Source organism: Protobothrops mucrosquamatus, unplaced genomic scaffold, assembly GCF_001527695.2.
Source record: "Protobothrops mucrosquamatus isolate PMUCROS unplaced genomic scaffold, P.Mucros_1.0 scaffold31, whole genome shotgun sequence".
NCBI lineage: Eukaryota > Metazoa > Chordata > Lepidosauria > Squamata > Viperidae > Protobothrops > Protobothrops mucrosquamatus.
Genome location: NW_015386415.1, coordinates 727,539 through 743,866, shown reverse-complemented (window position 1 = coordinate 743,866; position 16,328 = coordinate 727,539). Strand labels below are relative to the sequence as shown.

Genomic DNA, 16,328 nt, shown 5'->3' with positions numbered 1-16,328 from the left:
TCAGAGCCTGCTCTTCGGGCTCCTCTCCTCTCCTTGGTCGGATTTCCTAGCCTGGAGGAGGTTAGATTTCAAAAGGCGAACGTGAACGGAGGCTGGGGATTTCCAAAGAGCTCCTCTTTGGGGTAGGAGGGCTGCCCGTGGCAGACTAATTGTGCAGGACAAAAAAAGGCTGAAAACAATTTGGTCACCAGGGAAGACTCTCCCAGCTCAGCCACCACCACCCCCGGCCCGGCCTGGCCCAGCCCCACTGTCTCTGCTGTTGCCCACCGAGGATGCTGCCTGCGGCTGGGACATCCGCTCTGCCCGGAGGGCCAGTGACCATCACGGGACACTGGTTGGTTTCTCAATAAGCGTTTATTGAGTTATCTGCAAACTGCTCCCCTGCTCTCCGGTCAACCAATCCTGCACTGGCCACAGGGCTGCTCAGGGCTCCCTGCTGTAGTTATGCTTTAGAAAACTAAACTTTATAATATTCATATTTCATCTTTTGTTCTTATTTTTAGACTTGAAAAAACAACATGAAAGGAAGCAGGAGAAAACATCAATATATATGTCTGGTGGGATTAATGCTGGCCTATCTGGATGCTTCCACCCGAGACGGCAGGACGAAGGATGAAGAGATGGACAGGAGAATCAGAAGAATCAGCAGAACAAGAAACTCCACCGGACCTGTGGTCGTATTCCTTGTTCCATGAGGCACAGCTCTGTACGCACTCCAGCCAGCCAGTCCAACCCCTTCAAGGCTTCTGCCTAAGGGAGGCTACCAGCTTTGTAAGCATTTCACTCACTTTCCACTCTCCTAAGATGAAGTTCAGACGCTTCTGAGAATCCTCTGAGTTTAACGGAAATCAAACCTGTTTTAGAACATTTTCAAGCAGCAAAAATGATTTGGGTGGTGACTTGGGGATGGGGAATGGCTGCCTTCATCCTGCAGAGCAAAAGCCGGGCAGTGTGAGGCAAGCCCTCCAGCTCCTCTGAATTGTCTAGCTAATTCCTTGGATCCCTTTTAAGCACTGGTGGTAAACTGGTGGGACTTCAGCCCATGTTTGGGATCCTTGGAAAGAAATGAGCCTGGATTCCCAGGCCAGATGTCTCTACTAAGGGCCTCCACACTCATCATGGCAATGCTTACACAATGAAGACGTGTCTCACAGAGGCCTCTGCAAGAGCTGTGGTGCCTCCTTGGGAGCAGCTCTCCAGAAGGCAACGGCTGAGGGAGAGTTCTGGACGGCCTAGAGGTGGAGGGGAGTTTGCACGGCCATCTCCACCCCGTCTCCCAGCAAGTCTTATTCCAGGTTCCTCCTATACGGTCATTTTCACAAGGAAGAAGAGGAGAGCAGAGACGGTTCCTGTGAAGGAAAGTTGGCTGCCTGATCCCCTGGTGTCCACAAAAGTCTTCTGCTCTGGCATGAGAGCTGTGGTCAGTGATTTCTGCAAGATAAAAAACTAGCTTCAGCCCCAGGACCAGCTTTCTTTCAGCAATGGAGATTATGCCCTTCAGAGGTTGGACTGGCATTCATGCCTTTGTGCAATCCTGGCATGGGAGGGAGGGGGAGTATCCCTGCTTCAAAACTAACCTGAACCATGAATTCACAGAGCATCCTCTGCTCTGCCATTCTCCCACCTTTTAGGAAAGACCATTTGTTTGTTTATTATTGCCATTATTATTTGTATAAATAATTCAAGATTTGCAAATATTGTAGAAGGAATGGCAGAACCTGGGGACAGAGTAAAAGGGGGGGGGGATCAGCCTAGAATCCCTACATAGCCACAAGCAAAGTAGGTTCAACCCCCTTTGAATGCCCTTGACCTTATCTGACTCTAACCATGTGCTGACTGTTAATTGAGACGATTCCTATGCACAGTTAAATTGAACTTTCAGAAATGGACCTGGTCTTTTGCATCTTTTGCTAATGCCCCTTCCTGCTCTTATTTTCCCCACAACAACAACTCTATGAGATGGGTTGGGCTTGTAGGTGCAAGATACCTAGAGACATGCAGATGCTTTCATGTATCTGGAGCCAGGTTTAATTTCTGGCAGGGTCACCTGCTAAAAGAGCCCCAGGAAACAAAGGAGCAGAAGCAGTTTCTACTAGTCAGAATCTACCAATCAGAATCTACTAGATGAAAGTGTCTAACGCTGCCACCGTGCAACCAGCAGAAGAACATAACTTGGCCTTTTACAAAGATGGAGGAGATATTGTGTGGAGGTCATGCTCAGGATGTGATTTGCTGAAGCCATTATACTTTAGAGTTCTATTAAGTAATGACCTGGATATGGCCAAGAGCTGAGGGCATCTGGCATGCTCTTACAGTGGACGATCAGGCAAGGTCCATTCTCGGTTGTGCCTCTCTTTTTCATTGCATTTGGGAGTCCTCACCTAAACAATGCTAGTCAAAGATGTTATAGGGATCTGGCATCGGTTTTCATAGACATCTGCCACTTACCTCTGAGAAGCAAAGACTCTGATCTTTGGACTGGTTAATCTTTGCTCCACTTTCCTGTGGAGACAGAAGAAGACCTACATTTAGGAGGAGCCCAAGTGAGAGAGTTCCTTCTCTCCGGAAATAGTCCTCAATTATAGTTGGTGGAAAAAGAAGATCACAAAGCTTATTCTGACATCCTAATGTGCCAAAGGGTACTAACACAGGTAGTCTTCAACTTACATCCAGAAATGGGAGCAGAATTTCTGTCATAAATCTTTGTGCTTGCAAGCCAGTTGCCATGCCTCAGAATTGCAATCATGTGATCACAGGGCTGGTGCAACAGTTGTAAGTGCAAGCACAGATCATAACTTTTCCGAGGCTATCATAACTTTGAATAGTTTTTAAATGAAAATTTATAAGTTGAGGACTATCTGTATTGTTGCTACTTATAACAGCAACAATCCCCAGATCTCAGACACTCCACAATTGCACAGCCAGTTCTACAAATATTCTCCTTCATTTGTATTGTATATGTTTTAATGTGTACGGGGATACTTTGTTTTGTTTGTTGTACATCACCCACAGTCACATTGTATGAGTTGGGTGGCCTTATGAATCTGATTAATAAATAAATCAATAAACTTCCTATCAATTTATTTCTTTACTTATTTAGAGAACCTCTCTGGGTACCCATCTCATACAATGATTCTGGATGGTGCACAAGAAGCAATAAAAACAGGATAAAACTAAATCACTTTTCTCCCCAGGCACCAGATTCAGACCCAGCCTAATCCCCCTCCTAAACCAACATTTAAACAGCAGTACAGTCAGTGAAGGAGACCCCACTAAGTCCATTGCCTATCTCCTGCTCCTATCACGTCACGTGTAGACTTGCGTTGTTCTCCTTCCAGCTCACAAAAAAGGAACAGTCTCCCATCCTTCATCTGTTTTTGAATAAGATCTTCACATAAATTCATCACAAACACCTGGAATAAGATTTATGTCTAGGCCATGGAAGTTGGCATTACAAACCCACATTGTTCTGAGTAAAATTTCCTGCGCCTTCCATGAATTATTGCATAGACCTCAGGGCGAACTTGTAACGTCTTACCTCGGCGGAGGCGCATGTGGTGCTCACGCCCGTGTTATTGCCAAGGCTGCTGTCATTTACGTTGTAGGGCAAAGACGGAGCCCTTCCTGCTGAGGGAGGCAGGGTGGGGAGTGGTGGTGGGAGGGCCTTGGGGAAGAAGGTCAGGCCACTGCCATTGCCAAAGGCCTGAATCGCATTTCCTGAGGAAAAGGAGGAGGAGGAGGAGGAAGGAAGGAAGGAAAAGAAAGAGTTATGAAAGAACTCTTCTTAGAGGGGCCTCCCCCACCCTTTGGCAAACTGGACCGGGCCTTGTTTTCTCTGCCGCTAGCGCCACTTGCTGCCAATGTGCTCAGCCCACCCCTGGCCCAGGCCCAGGATCCCCTGAAGGCCATTCCCCCCTGCAGTGGGCACCGGGGAACAGAGTTGTGTGTCTTCCTCAGGCATCAAGAGCAGTTTTGCCCGTTCAATGAATGTGCCAAGCCCCCCCCCCAAAGAACAGAAGCCCAGGGACAGCTGGGAATAGGCAGGGAACCGACAACCCCAGGAACCGGTTCCATCCTTAGGACCTAATGTCCCAGGCTCCTCTGGCTTGTCAGCCTATTTTTAAACAAGCAGAAGCAGCTCTCCTGCCTTCTCTTGCAAAGCACCAGCAACACTGGCCATCTGTGGGGTGGGGTGGGGGAATCAGGCTACCCCCACTCCAGCCAGGTCACGCTGAGCTTCCCAGGGCGTTTAATGCAGGCAAGCATCTGCCTGTTTTGAAAGGCCAGGAATTTCATTTCATTTTCATTTTATTATATTTATACCCCACCCTTCTCCCGTAGGACTCAGGGCGGCTTACAGCCAGTTAAAAACAGTTTAATACAATACAATACAAAGTTTTAAAAAATCATTAAAAATAAATATTTAAATCGGCCGCTTCTACTAAAATTTGGCTTAAACCAATTTAAAATACCCCTAGGCCAGTCCTGCCCGCTGAAACAACCAGGTCTTAAGGGCGCGGTGGAAGGAGGGGAGATCCGGAATCACCCGGATCTCTGGGGGCAGCTCGTTCCAGAGGGTGGGTGCTCCGACAGAGAAGGCCCTTGCCCTGGGGGTCGCCAGCCGACACTGTCTGGCTGACNCCCCCCCTCTCCCCTCCTCTCATGACAAGACAACCCCAGCTCTGCCACTCTCTTCTCTGCTTCTTGCAACAGTGGCAGAGCAGGCAGGAGGGCTCCTTCCTCCCCTAGATTTCATTGTTGCACAGAGAGGAGATGTGTTAATCAGCTGTGCAAACTCAGCCCATTAACTCCAAGAGGGAGAATTTTAGCCCTCCCCGACCTGGCTTTGCGTAGGGCAAACTCTGTTTATCTTCATGTCTGATTCTCAGAGACTGCCTGGACAAGTCTAGTGGACGAGCAGAGATCCAGCCTGGAGGAATTTCCTGAGATGAAGAACTACGAGTGGGACAGCCTCCCAGAGTTGTGGGTGCTCCATCACTGGAGGTCTTCCAGAAAAGATAGGACAGCCACTTGTCCAGAATGGTATAGGGTCCCCTGCTTGAGCAGGGGGCGGGTCTAGAAGACCTCCAAGGTCCCTTCCAACTCTGTAATTGTATGAATATATGAGTGCAGGTCCCTGCAGTTTCCAGAAGTGCATTGCCATTGCCTCCTTTCCAGGACTGGGAGAAAATGACTGGCCCAGGGCCACCCAGCTGGCTTTCTGCCTAAAGTGGGATTAGAACTCACCAACTCCCACCCTCTAGCCTGCTGCCTTCACCAGAACTGACTCTCTGAATTCTAGATTAGCAGAGAGATTTTTTTATAGTAAAACATAAAAAATCTTAAAGCTCTGATTAAGATCCAAGCCTGGAATGGGCAGCAGGTCAAGATGAGACCGCCTCTCCTCACAAACGCCTTGGGAGAGGGCTTAAAACTGGGATTAAGGCAGAAGAACAGCTAAACCCCTCCTCTCTCTCTGGAAACTTGGCTGACCCACAGAAAGGCCAGGAATGGCTCTCCAGCAGGGCACAAAGGATGGACACCCACACACCCCTCCCACCAGGAAAGGGCCTGGAGGAAGCCCTGCTTCGGATGGGCCCCAGAATCCATGGGAGGCTTACGGAGACAAGCGTTTTCGGTGAAGTCCTTCAGGAATTTCTCACATTCCTCCTCCATGTTGCCACTCCCTCGGCAGGAGCACCACAGGGAGACCATCGGGCTGCTGAAGCTTGCATCCACATAGTTGGGGGTCAGGTCCAAACCTGTTGCAAAGGAGGAATGAGGGTCTCCAGGGCATCCAGTCTCCCAAGCCTCCGAAGGGAGCTTTCGATTTGAGCTATGGAGTAAGGGTCTTCCGGGACGATCCCCTGCACAGGGACGCTATCTGCACCCAGCTCAGCCCCCCCCCCGAGTCTTCCGGACCCTCCTTTTGCCACACCACCCTCTCTTCCTTGCCACTCAGCCACTCAGGCGAACCACAAGCTCAGTATCTCTACTGAAAATCCCCAAAGAACATGTGGTTGCTAAATTCACTTTTAGATAAAATGTGGATAAATTAAGGAAAGGTAAGCAATACATCAATTTTATAATTCCTATTCTCCTCCTGCTCCTTTTCACTTTAAATAATGTGGCTACACGTTTATCTTACTAACATCTCTATTTTTAGAGATGTAGAACAAGAATTTTATTTTAGAAGCAGACGGCATTATAGCATACATTATATATGATTCCAATGTTCACATAATTTATTTTAATTCATAGCTTTTAATTCATACTTCAGTATTACTGTTTTCTTAGTTTTCTGTTTATATCTTTTTGTGCTGGTGAAAGACTGCAATAAACACTTGTCAAAGAGAAGGAGGAGAAGGGAGGGAAAATAAAAGGGACCCTGACAGGATATTTAAGCTGGACATAACCACCAAGGGGGTGAATCAGGAGGCACCTGGAGAGAGAGGCTGAGCCCCATCGGGCCTTCTGCAGACAAGGGAAGCCAAATGCACCCGAGAGGCCTCGGATGACTCGGCCAGTAAAAGAGGCCAGAAAAGTGGGGGGCTCCGAGAGATGCTGGCCAGCAATGGGGAGAAGGAAGAACCCCTTGCTTTGTTTCAGACTCCTCCCCGTAACAGAGAGGACCCCGAACCCACAATCGAGGGAAGGCAACGCAAGAGAAGCAGAGAGAGGAAGGCTGTTGTGGCTTTTGCGAATGAGGTTCCAGACAAGACCAACTGCAACCCCCCCACAAACCTATAAAATATAGAATGGCAACCAATATTATAATTAAACTACCCAAAGAGAGCTCCAGTCAAGTGGCCCCTTCCTGCCAGGTCTTAGCCGCCTTCCAAAAGGCAGAAAAATTGGGAACTGTTGTCTGATGGGAGGATCATTCCAGAGCACACACTTTCTAGGGCAAAGTTTAAAAGAGGGGCCCGGGAGCACACTCTCCCCATGGGAGCGTATGGGGCAGGCAGACGTTCTTGGGCCAAGGCGCTCCCGCAAGCAGTCCAGTTCCCCCCCATGCAGGGTTGACCTTCAGTGATCAGCAGTGCCTTGAACTGCACCCAGGACCCTGTTGGGAGCCAGTGCAGTTTGCAAAGTCACCTGGGCGCAGCGAGCGGAGCCTAACTGGGCTGCTGCTGCTGCGGTCTGCCGACTGAAGCGTCTTCTAGGTGGTATTCAAGGGCAGCCCTACGCAGAATGTGTGGCAATAGCCCAATCAGGAGTTGACCAAGGCGTGAGTTACCAAGAGCAAAAATTCTGGGTCCAGGAATGGGCACCTCTGGGGCACGAGGGGCAGCTGGGCAAAGACCCTGGCCAGAACTACTGTCTGCCACCTCATTCAGAGCCAAAGATGGACACTCCCCCAACTCCTGGATAAAGGGAGCCAAGACCCATGCCTCTCAGTCTTGGCAAGGATGAACTGCAAGCTGACCTTCCCTATCCAGACATTCATAGGCTCCAGACACCAGGGTGGCCCTCCCAGCGTTGTATCCCAGTCTGAAGATTGGTGATGGGATGAAAATTGTCCAGATTGGCTGGACCCAAGAATGAGTACAGTAGTAACCTCCTTATTTGACCCTCTCCTGGTCTGTAAGACTTACCTATCAGGCCAGCGTAGGCATCCAGGCACGCCTGGTAGTTGCCCCTGGAGCAGCTGGTGAAGGTTTGGCAGTTGGCATGGAAATCTGCCAGTCTTGACCTGCCAGTTAGAAGAGTCAGTTAGAATTACCGAAAAGGGAGCACCGACAGCATCTGCTCCTGGCCTCACGTTCTGAGCAAAAGGAGGAAGTTGGAAAATTCCCACCGCTTTGTTACACCTTTGAAATCCTATTTCCTTCTTTCCACTTCTCGGCTGGAAAGTTGGCCGCCAAGGTTCAAGACCTGAGCTCCATGCGACAGGGTGAGCTCCCGTCCTCATGCCAGCTCCTGCCAACCTAGCAATCTAAAAGCATGCAAATGGGAGTAGATAAATAGGTACCACTTTGGTAGGAAGGTAACAGCACTCCATGATGTCATGCTGACCACTTCCTAACAATCACGACAATTACCACCATTAGCCCCCTGCACAGACCAGCTCACCAAGAGAACCCACAAATGCACAATACATGAAAACAGACAACCGAGGTTGCCTGTGTTCTGCAAGGCAACGTTTGTACCTCCCTCAGAGGCATCTAAATGAATTGATCTTCCACCAAAATTCTGGGGTGGGAATGAAATGTGCTTCTGGAATGCCATGAAGGCCACCTCTGGCTGGCATTGGGAGACCCAGGAGGCATTTTCTGGGTTAAAAGAGAGCCCAGTTTGCATGAGGTAGCAGCACAGGAACTGTAACAACATGTATGCAAAGAGGTATGAGCCTGAATTTTTATAAAAAACATGTGTCAAGTCCTGACTTTGGAGAACTCTAGATGTTATGTTGAATTGTTTGTTTGCCCTCGTGCCTGAGTTCCAAAACAGAGTATTTTGCCAAGTTTCCTACAGGAAGATGGATTAAATTATAAATGATTATTTGCTTAAAACCACAGACCATCACAAACTAAAGGATATATGGAATAAATCAACAAGATTCCAGATGGGATGAGGAATCCTCTGTTACCAATTATATAATCCGATGCAGGACACCTATCCATTTAATTTGACAGGCAGGTAGTTAAATACAAGCAGTGATGTGGGGGAGTTCCGAATCGCAAGGACCTCCAAAATGACCAGCCTGATGGCCCTGCCCTCCAAGGCCTTTTCATCCTGTCCAAGCCATGTGTTGCTTTTTCACTGGGCCCCACAAATGCAAACCTTTGGCTGCCAGGCGCATCACTCTCTGCGACTCTCTCAGAGCCGTGGAGGGGGCAGAGGGGGCAGAGGAAAAGGGGAGCCTTAAAGGCAGCTGGCAAGCACTCCAGAACACGGGACAGAGACCAGCAAGGACAAAGGGGAGCGGAAAAGAGGAGCCGAGGTTGGCTGCATTCATTTCGTGAACTAATCTGAAAAAGACATGAATAAAAACCGATCAAGGGAACTCCCTCGTGAAGGATACCAAAAGTAAATAGGCACGTTTTCCTCTTTGATGAAAGACTCTTGGCCTTTGAGGATTTAAACCACCTACTTTGCCTCAGACCTTAGAAGCCGCTCTGTTCATTGTGCAAGGAGCACAAGTTTGCAAAGCTTCATCTGCAGGAAGACACATATGCAAACACAAACACACACACGAAAATCACCCCACATTGGGCTAAGATGGGGATGCAACGTTGCCTGGATTGCAGAATCTAAGCAGAAAATGGAGGGAGACTCCATTAGCTCTTGCAATCAAGGGAGGAAAAGCCATCCTTGCTCAGAAGGGCAACTGTGGAAGTCTGAGAAACTGAGTCATGGGATGTATGGGAGGATTCAAGGCAGATTAAGTATTATTCTATGCGTGCTCTAGGATTGAAAATGGGCAAACTGTTCAAAAAAATAAAGGACCTGGAAGGAAAACTTCACCAGGGCTAGCTGGAGGCCTTAGGCAGGTTTAGCCTGAGATTTCATTGCAACCTTGGACTCTTTCGGCTTGACGGTCCTTTGGGGCAGAGGTCCACAACCTTTTGGGCACCAGGGACCAGTTCCATGGAAAGGTTTTTCCACAGACCGGAGACGGTTTTGTGTGCTCCTGCATCCCACGGATGGGGCTTTGCTTGTTTGTGCAGACCAGTTGTTGGCGTGCCGTGGCCCGGTACTGGTCCACGGACTGGGGGTTGGGGACCTCTGCTTTGGGGGTCTCATCCAAGCTAGAGCAGAGGATCATCTGGATTCTCCAACCAAGAAGATTTGATCATCTCAAGAAGCAGCCAGTTTCACTAGCTGACAGCTGGTAGGAAAGAGTTTCTTTCAATCCTCAGTGACAGTAACTGGGACTGGAATTTCCACTGCTAAGAGATGCAGTCAAAAAGGCTGACTTCATGTGACCAGGCCACTTAGCCACAATTGTTCCAGCAGTCTCTGTTCCTATCATTAAGTGGATCACTGTGGGTTGCTCAGTGAGGATCTCACCTGACCGCAATGTCTGTCTTCCTGCTTACTTCCCCATTGACTTTGTTTGTGGGAAGCTGGCAGGGAAAGTCACAAATCGCAATTGGTGACTGCAAAACGCTGCGATGGTCAGAAATCCAGGCTGTTTTCAGTCACAACTCACGATTGTTTGACTGCGGGGCCCTAGGATGGCCAAAACTTTGAGACCAGTTGTAAGTACCACTTGTTTATTGCTGTCATAAGTTCAAACGATCCCTGAATAAGTGGTCATTAACCAAGAACCTCCTCTGCTGTCTTTGCCAGATCCAACACCTGTGCCTTTCATTTTTCCTGCCCAGGCGGGGTACCTTACATTTCTCCCTCCTACAAGTCTTAGTTCTTTTTTTAATAATCTCGCTTTCATCTAGAGCGGTCAGCTTTGTTTCATTTGCAAACCCGACAAACACCCCCTTAATCCTCTCTCCAAAGCTCAGGCACATGTGCTGACCCTCAGGGCCCAGGGGGGCAGGCTGGGGCCCTCAATCAGCACTCTGGGAGCAGCCTTTCAGCCAGACCATCTGGCTCCTAGCCGGGTCTAGGCCAAAAGCCTGGGACGAAGGGTGCCTCAGCAAAAGGGCCGGCCAAAGGGCTCGGGGTGGAGGGCAAAGGGCCACTGGCCAGGGAGAATGGGTGGGGGAGGACCAGCCGGGCAGGAACGCTAGCAGTAAATGGGCGGAGGCGAGAGGCGGTTTTGCCAAAAGCCCGGTCACTCTGCCTATCGCATTTCCCTGATCTTCTCAGCCACTAACTCTACCAAAGGAAGAGACCAGGTTAGTTGTCTGGCACTCAACCCCGGGTGGAGTCTTGCTCCGAGAAAGGGAAATTAGCACCGCCCAATGGAGCTTGCCTGGAGGGACTTCTGTCAGGAGCTCAGCATAACTACTGGTAGTAAAGGCTTCCTTAGATAGTCGGCCAGTCCCTTGGTAAAGAGCCATCAGGAGTGAGGAAGCCAGTTTCAGCCGGACCTAGTGAGGCTAACTGGTCCCCATAGCCTCATTCTCAGACCCGGTAGCCTTGGAAGCAACACACACACACACACACACACACAAAGAGCACAGCACAGCGGCAGTCCTGAAAGCAACTGGAAGCCACTTGAAGCGGTTGTTTGAAGCAGCTGACATAGAATCAAATAAAGGTTTAATCTTTATTTGACAAAACTGGCTAAGGCATAATCACCTTTGCTTTAAAGATTTCTTTGGGTTTCATATATCTTAACTACTAAAGCATTGGTTTTTATTTTCTTATCTAATTATGTTTTAAATTTATAATACCCAGGTGAGAAATGTATTAATATAGTAATAAAGGAACGAACACTATATTACCATGTGATTTATTTTGCTAGTTGTTAGTATTTTAGTCTATCTATTTGCTTCACTGTTTTAAGTTTTGCTGGTCATTGACCAAATAAATATTATTTTATTCTTTATGAATGTATGATTTAAGACAGTGGTGGCGAACCTATGGCACGGGTGCCAGAGGTGGCACTCAGAGCCCTCTCTGTGGGCACATGCGCCATCGCCCCAGTCCTAGGCCTTCAGCTGGGTTTTATAAAACCTTTTCATTTTAGGCCTCCGCCGCCGTGTGCAAAAAAAAAGGTTCAATCAATCAGTCAATTTCAACTTCTCGCGGGAAAAAAAAGATCTTGCAAAGTTGGAATTGATTGGTTGAACTTTTTAGTCTGCCGTTACCACAGCAGCCACGCCCACCCAATGGGCCACACCCACCCAATTGGCCACACCCAGCCAATGGACCATGCCCACCCGGCACCTGACAATGCATAAGTGGGTTTGGGGTTGCAGTTTGGGCACTCGGTCTCTAAAAGGTTTGCCATCACTGATTTAAGAGGATAAGAAAGCTCAACCCAGCTTGTAGTATTACCGGTTCCTGGTCTCACCAACTTTGAGAATTTCTGTCTTATTGGCACTGCTGTGATTTGTTGCTTTTTTATCTTTGTTGAAATATTGTGCTTTAAAAAAAAGATACACTGCTTGGCATCCTGACAATTATTTTGATATATCTCATTTGGAAGGGATAATATGATAATTACTGCTAAAACTAGTGGTTGATTTAATTAGGTAGCCTCCCTGGACTGTACGGAATTAGCAACCAGCAAATTACCAAAACTGGATTCCATCCGCTGCCCCCAGCCCTGCCCTGTCTCTCTGCAGAGCAAGTTCATTTCTTTATTGATTTAGAGGGTTCCCAACCCAGACAATCAGAAAGCAAGAAATAAATCTGTCCTGGAAAACCAACCAGGGGTCTGCTGTGGCCCCTTCAAAGCCAGGAGATAACCCTCAGCCAGAGCATCCTCTACCAGGGTGGGATGAGAGGTCAATTTCTCAAGTTCGGGGAGGGGTGTAAGGAGAGGGTCCCTCACAGCAAATGCCTCAACCTGTTAAAGCCCCCTAAGGAGCCAGAGGGGTGCCCCGCCTGCATCCCCCCCCCGAGAACCTAGCAGGCCTTACCGGCAGAATGGCTCCGCTCGACACCGGCTCCGCAGAGCCAGGCAGTTGGGCGTCTCTCTCTCCTGGTAGGAGCAGTCGGGGACGATGGTCTGCCGGCGGCGTTCTGCACAGGCCTGGTCCTTGCAGGAGCAGAAAAGCAGCCGGTAGCTGTATGTGCTGGGCACCTGGTCAAAAAAATGGCGCAGGGCTTTGTGGCACTTATGCCGGCTGCAGTGCTCGGTGGCCGAGACCTGTTTGTTGCAGGTGGAGATGTAGGCGGAGCGGAGCTTCTGGCAGTTGTCGTTCAGGTTGCAGGCCTTGGCTGCGTCCAGGCAGGGGTTGCTCCTGGAGGCGACCGCGGAGTCGGTCCCTGCTGGGGAAGGAGGAGAGTCAGGGGAGGGGCAAGCTGGGACGAGTGCCCGGACAGACAGATGAATCTTCTCTAGCCAGTAGAGGTCTTGGGGGCGAGGAGGGCTTTGTGTCCCCCTCATGAAGGTGATCCTGCCTGGATCAGGCCACCCAAACCCCGGACTTCATTACTTCCTATCAGACACATTTCACAACCATGACAATGAATTATGGAAAAAAAATAAAAAGGTCTTGATATGTGAAAAAAACTGAAGTTTTATTGGTCTGGCTGAGCAGTCGAAGCTGGCAGCCGGGGCTTGAGACCCAAATGCAGCGGGACAGGGGGAGCTCCCGTTCCTCCTCAAGGGAGGGGACCCCCAAGAGCCCCTGCCTCCCTGCTCTGATGGGTCAGGGAGACTGGGAGGACACAGGTAGTCCTCAACTTACGGCCACTTGTTCGATGACCGAAGTTACAACAGCCCTGAAAAAGGAGAAATTCTGAGAATAATGATAGAATTTGCAACATTTATACAGAACCTAACAGACAGCAGACAGACAAGCAGGTAATTAGATCTCACATTGTTATTAAAATATGACGCAGTAATAGAATTTACTACAAGTTGCAGTTGTAGTATAACATTGATATTAAATGTTTAACAGATGGGATATAATTCTGTCAATAATTACCAAATCATATAGCAATAAATTTTGGAAATGCCATAACAAAGAAGGAGCACTGTATTATGCATGGTGGTTATTAAAAAAACCCTCAAATGATTTGGAAAGAAATACATCAAAATATTCAAAAAGGCCTAAAATAAAATTTGAACAGTAAGAAATTCTTATTAGTTATAATTATTAATTGTGTAATTATATTACTTATTAGTTATTATTCCAGAAAACATAAATGAAAAATATCACAATTTATTAAGATATATGCCGTGAGCTGTCAGAACTGCTCAACTCATTATTTGCATCTGCCTTCACACAAAAGGAAAAATAATCCAACCTATCAAAAACAGTATCGTAGGTAGGAGACAGAATGGGAATCCACGTCAAAATAAGCAACAATATGATAAGAAAACGCCTATCCACTTTAGACCACATGGGTTATATACCATAACCCAGAATTCTGAAGGAGTTGTAGACTTGAAATCTTTCAAAGCTCCTGAAGCATCAGAGAAATACCAGAGAACTGGAAAAGAGCTGATGTGGGTTCCTATCTTCAAAAAATGGGGGTGGGTGGGAGAGAAATGGATCTAGGAAACTACAGATCTTTAAGCCTGACATCAAAACCTGTGAAAATCCTGGAAAAATGGAAAGATGATCAAACATCTGCAAGTGCCTAGAAATGAACAAAGGTATTACTAGAAGCCAACATGGGTTTGTTAAAAACAGATCCTGCCAGACAAACTTTATTGCCTTTTCTGAAAAAGTGGCTAAATGCTGTGGACATAGTCAGCTTAATCTTCAGTGAGGCATTTGACAAAGTAGACCACAACCTACTTCTAGGTAAGATAGAAAAATGTGAGACAGAACGCATCACCAATAGATGGATTCACAACTGCTGGACCTAGTAATAAAAGTACATTTAAAAAAGAAAGATCTTGATGGTGTATTGAATAAGAGTTAATAAATGTAGCTGGAAAAGACATTTGATGTGGTGGAATGGATTCCCAGGAGGGAGGGGCTGCTTACCAGAGGGCAAAAAGACAGCAGAGCTTGGAATGTCTGGCAGGCAGGAAGAGTGTTAAAATGGGGCTCCTCCCTAGCATTTCTGAGAGAATATCCGTAGTTATGCAAATAATTGCTTTAATCCAGCTAGATTCTGTCTATAGGTGAAGAACAACAAAGAAAATTATTCGTAAGTATCTCCATGTTCTTGGGACCTGACATTTCACAATGATTTTAAATTGGTTTAGTTTCCAAATATTGACTATAATTAACTCCAATCTGTTCAATACTGATTTAGTCCAGTCTCAAATGGTAAAGTGACTTCCGGGCACCTCCAGGATTCAGAAAACCTGCAAAGGGCCACGAGAAGCATCCAAAGACTAGAGCCAAAGTGGTCCAGCCACAGAAAGAGCACCCCAACCCCAACTCAAGAAGCAGAGGCTGTGCTAGACTACAGGAAATAGAATATAAGAATAGAATATGACGAATGAAGGCAAATAGACACACCAATAGCATATGATCTTCAGTTAGATGAAGGTCATTTCCCAGTGAATGCTTCTTTATTTTTAAGTATTTCCCCCTCATTAAACTGCAGGCTTAGCCTGAGACCTGACTGTCTTCAAAACTTTGATGGAGTGGTTGCAGAAGAGCTTGTAAGACCTGAAGTTAGGATTTCAAAAAACAAAAACAGGTTCAAAATTATTTGGATATTAAGAAGAGGACTGAATAAAATGACAAACAAAATGAAGTATAATAATATAATATAATAATAACGTTGGAAGGGACCTTGGAGGTCAGTGAGTCCAACCCCCTGCTCAGGCAGGAAACCCTACACCATTTCGGACAAATAGAACAAATTAGTGACACAATGGATTTGGTCATAATATTTGTGAACTAGGTTATAGATCAAAAGCAATTGTGGGTCAGCAGTGAGATTGTGTTACTAAAAATACTATCACCAACAGAAGTATAGTTTCCAAATCATAGGAATTACAAAATCATTCCACTTTTTTCTGCATTGGGAGTTTCTGAGATGTAAATAACTGGCTTTCCACATCTCTGGATCCAACCTGGCTAATCTATTACATCCCAATGCAGCTGGAAAAGTGACGCTCCCCATTAGCATTTAGCATTGTTTCCTCCCACATTCTCAATCCTCCCTTCCTGAAAACATGTTCTTGTTAAGCCCAGAATCCAACAGCTAAATGCTTCTCAGTGTGGCCCCGGTCCTATTTTCCACCAGCTAAATAGCTTAAGGATGGTGATTTAATTCAAAATGGAAAAAAGAAATCTATTGTCAACTGGAACCTAAGCTAGCATTCCTTGGAACAGACTTCTGCAGATCTGTCTTCTAACGCCAAGCCAGATGTCCTGTCCATAGAATTGCCACCCAGAGACTCCCACAGATGCTCCCAGGGCCACCAGCCCCACAGAGGCGGTTGTCCACCGGCAGCAGTTCCAGCCTGAAGCACCATCAAGCGTTTCAAAATTAGAGAATAATTGTACTAAAATTATGCCAAGGACTACATAAATAAATAAAAAAGTGTCATGCCAATGACAACCCAAAGATGGAAAAGTGCCTATTAAACTTCCAACTGCCAGCTTCTAAAGCCTTTCCAAAATACAGGTTTATTTATTTATTTTATTTATTTTTCATAATTTATATGCCGCCCTTCTCCCCACGGGACTCAGGGCGGCTCACAGCATATTAAAATAACACAATACAAACAACACACACAACATTTCCCCTATAAAAGCCAATTAAAACCAAATATTTGTAGCTGTGACATTATTAAAATCATTAAAAATTATCCCTATTTAAAATTC

The 16,328-nt window shown here is 46.9% G+C and overlaps 1 protein-coding gene across 1 annotated transcript in view; it reads right to left on the bottom strand.

Annotated features, from left to right (window-relative positions):
• Positions 1-393: 393 nt before the first annotated feature.
• The window catches only part of GFRA2 (GDNF family receptor alpha 2), a 66,024-nt gene continuing 50,089 nt past the window's right edge, over positions 394-16,328 (bottom strand). The window contains exons 4-9 of the mRNA XM_015811116.1: positions 12,501-12,849; positions 7,599-7,696; positions 5,622-5,762; positions 3,539-3,717; positions 2,449-2,502; positions 394-1,431 (exon numbers count right to left, since the gene is read on the bottom strand). Coding sequence (XP_015666602.1) covers positions 1,303-1,431; positions 2,449-2,502; positions 3,539-3,717; positions 5,622-5,762; positions 7,599-7,696; positions 12,501-12,849 — 950 coding nt within the window. The 3' untranslated portion in view covers positions 394-1,302. The remainder of the gene's footprint in view (positions 1,432-2,448; positions 2,503-3,538; positions 3,718-5,621; positions 5,763-7,598; positions 7,697-12,500; positions 12,850-16,328) is intronic.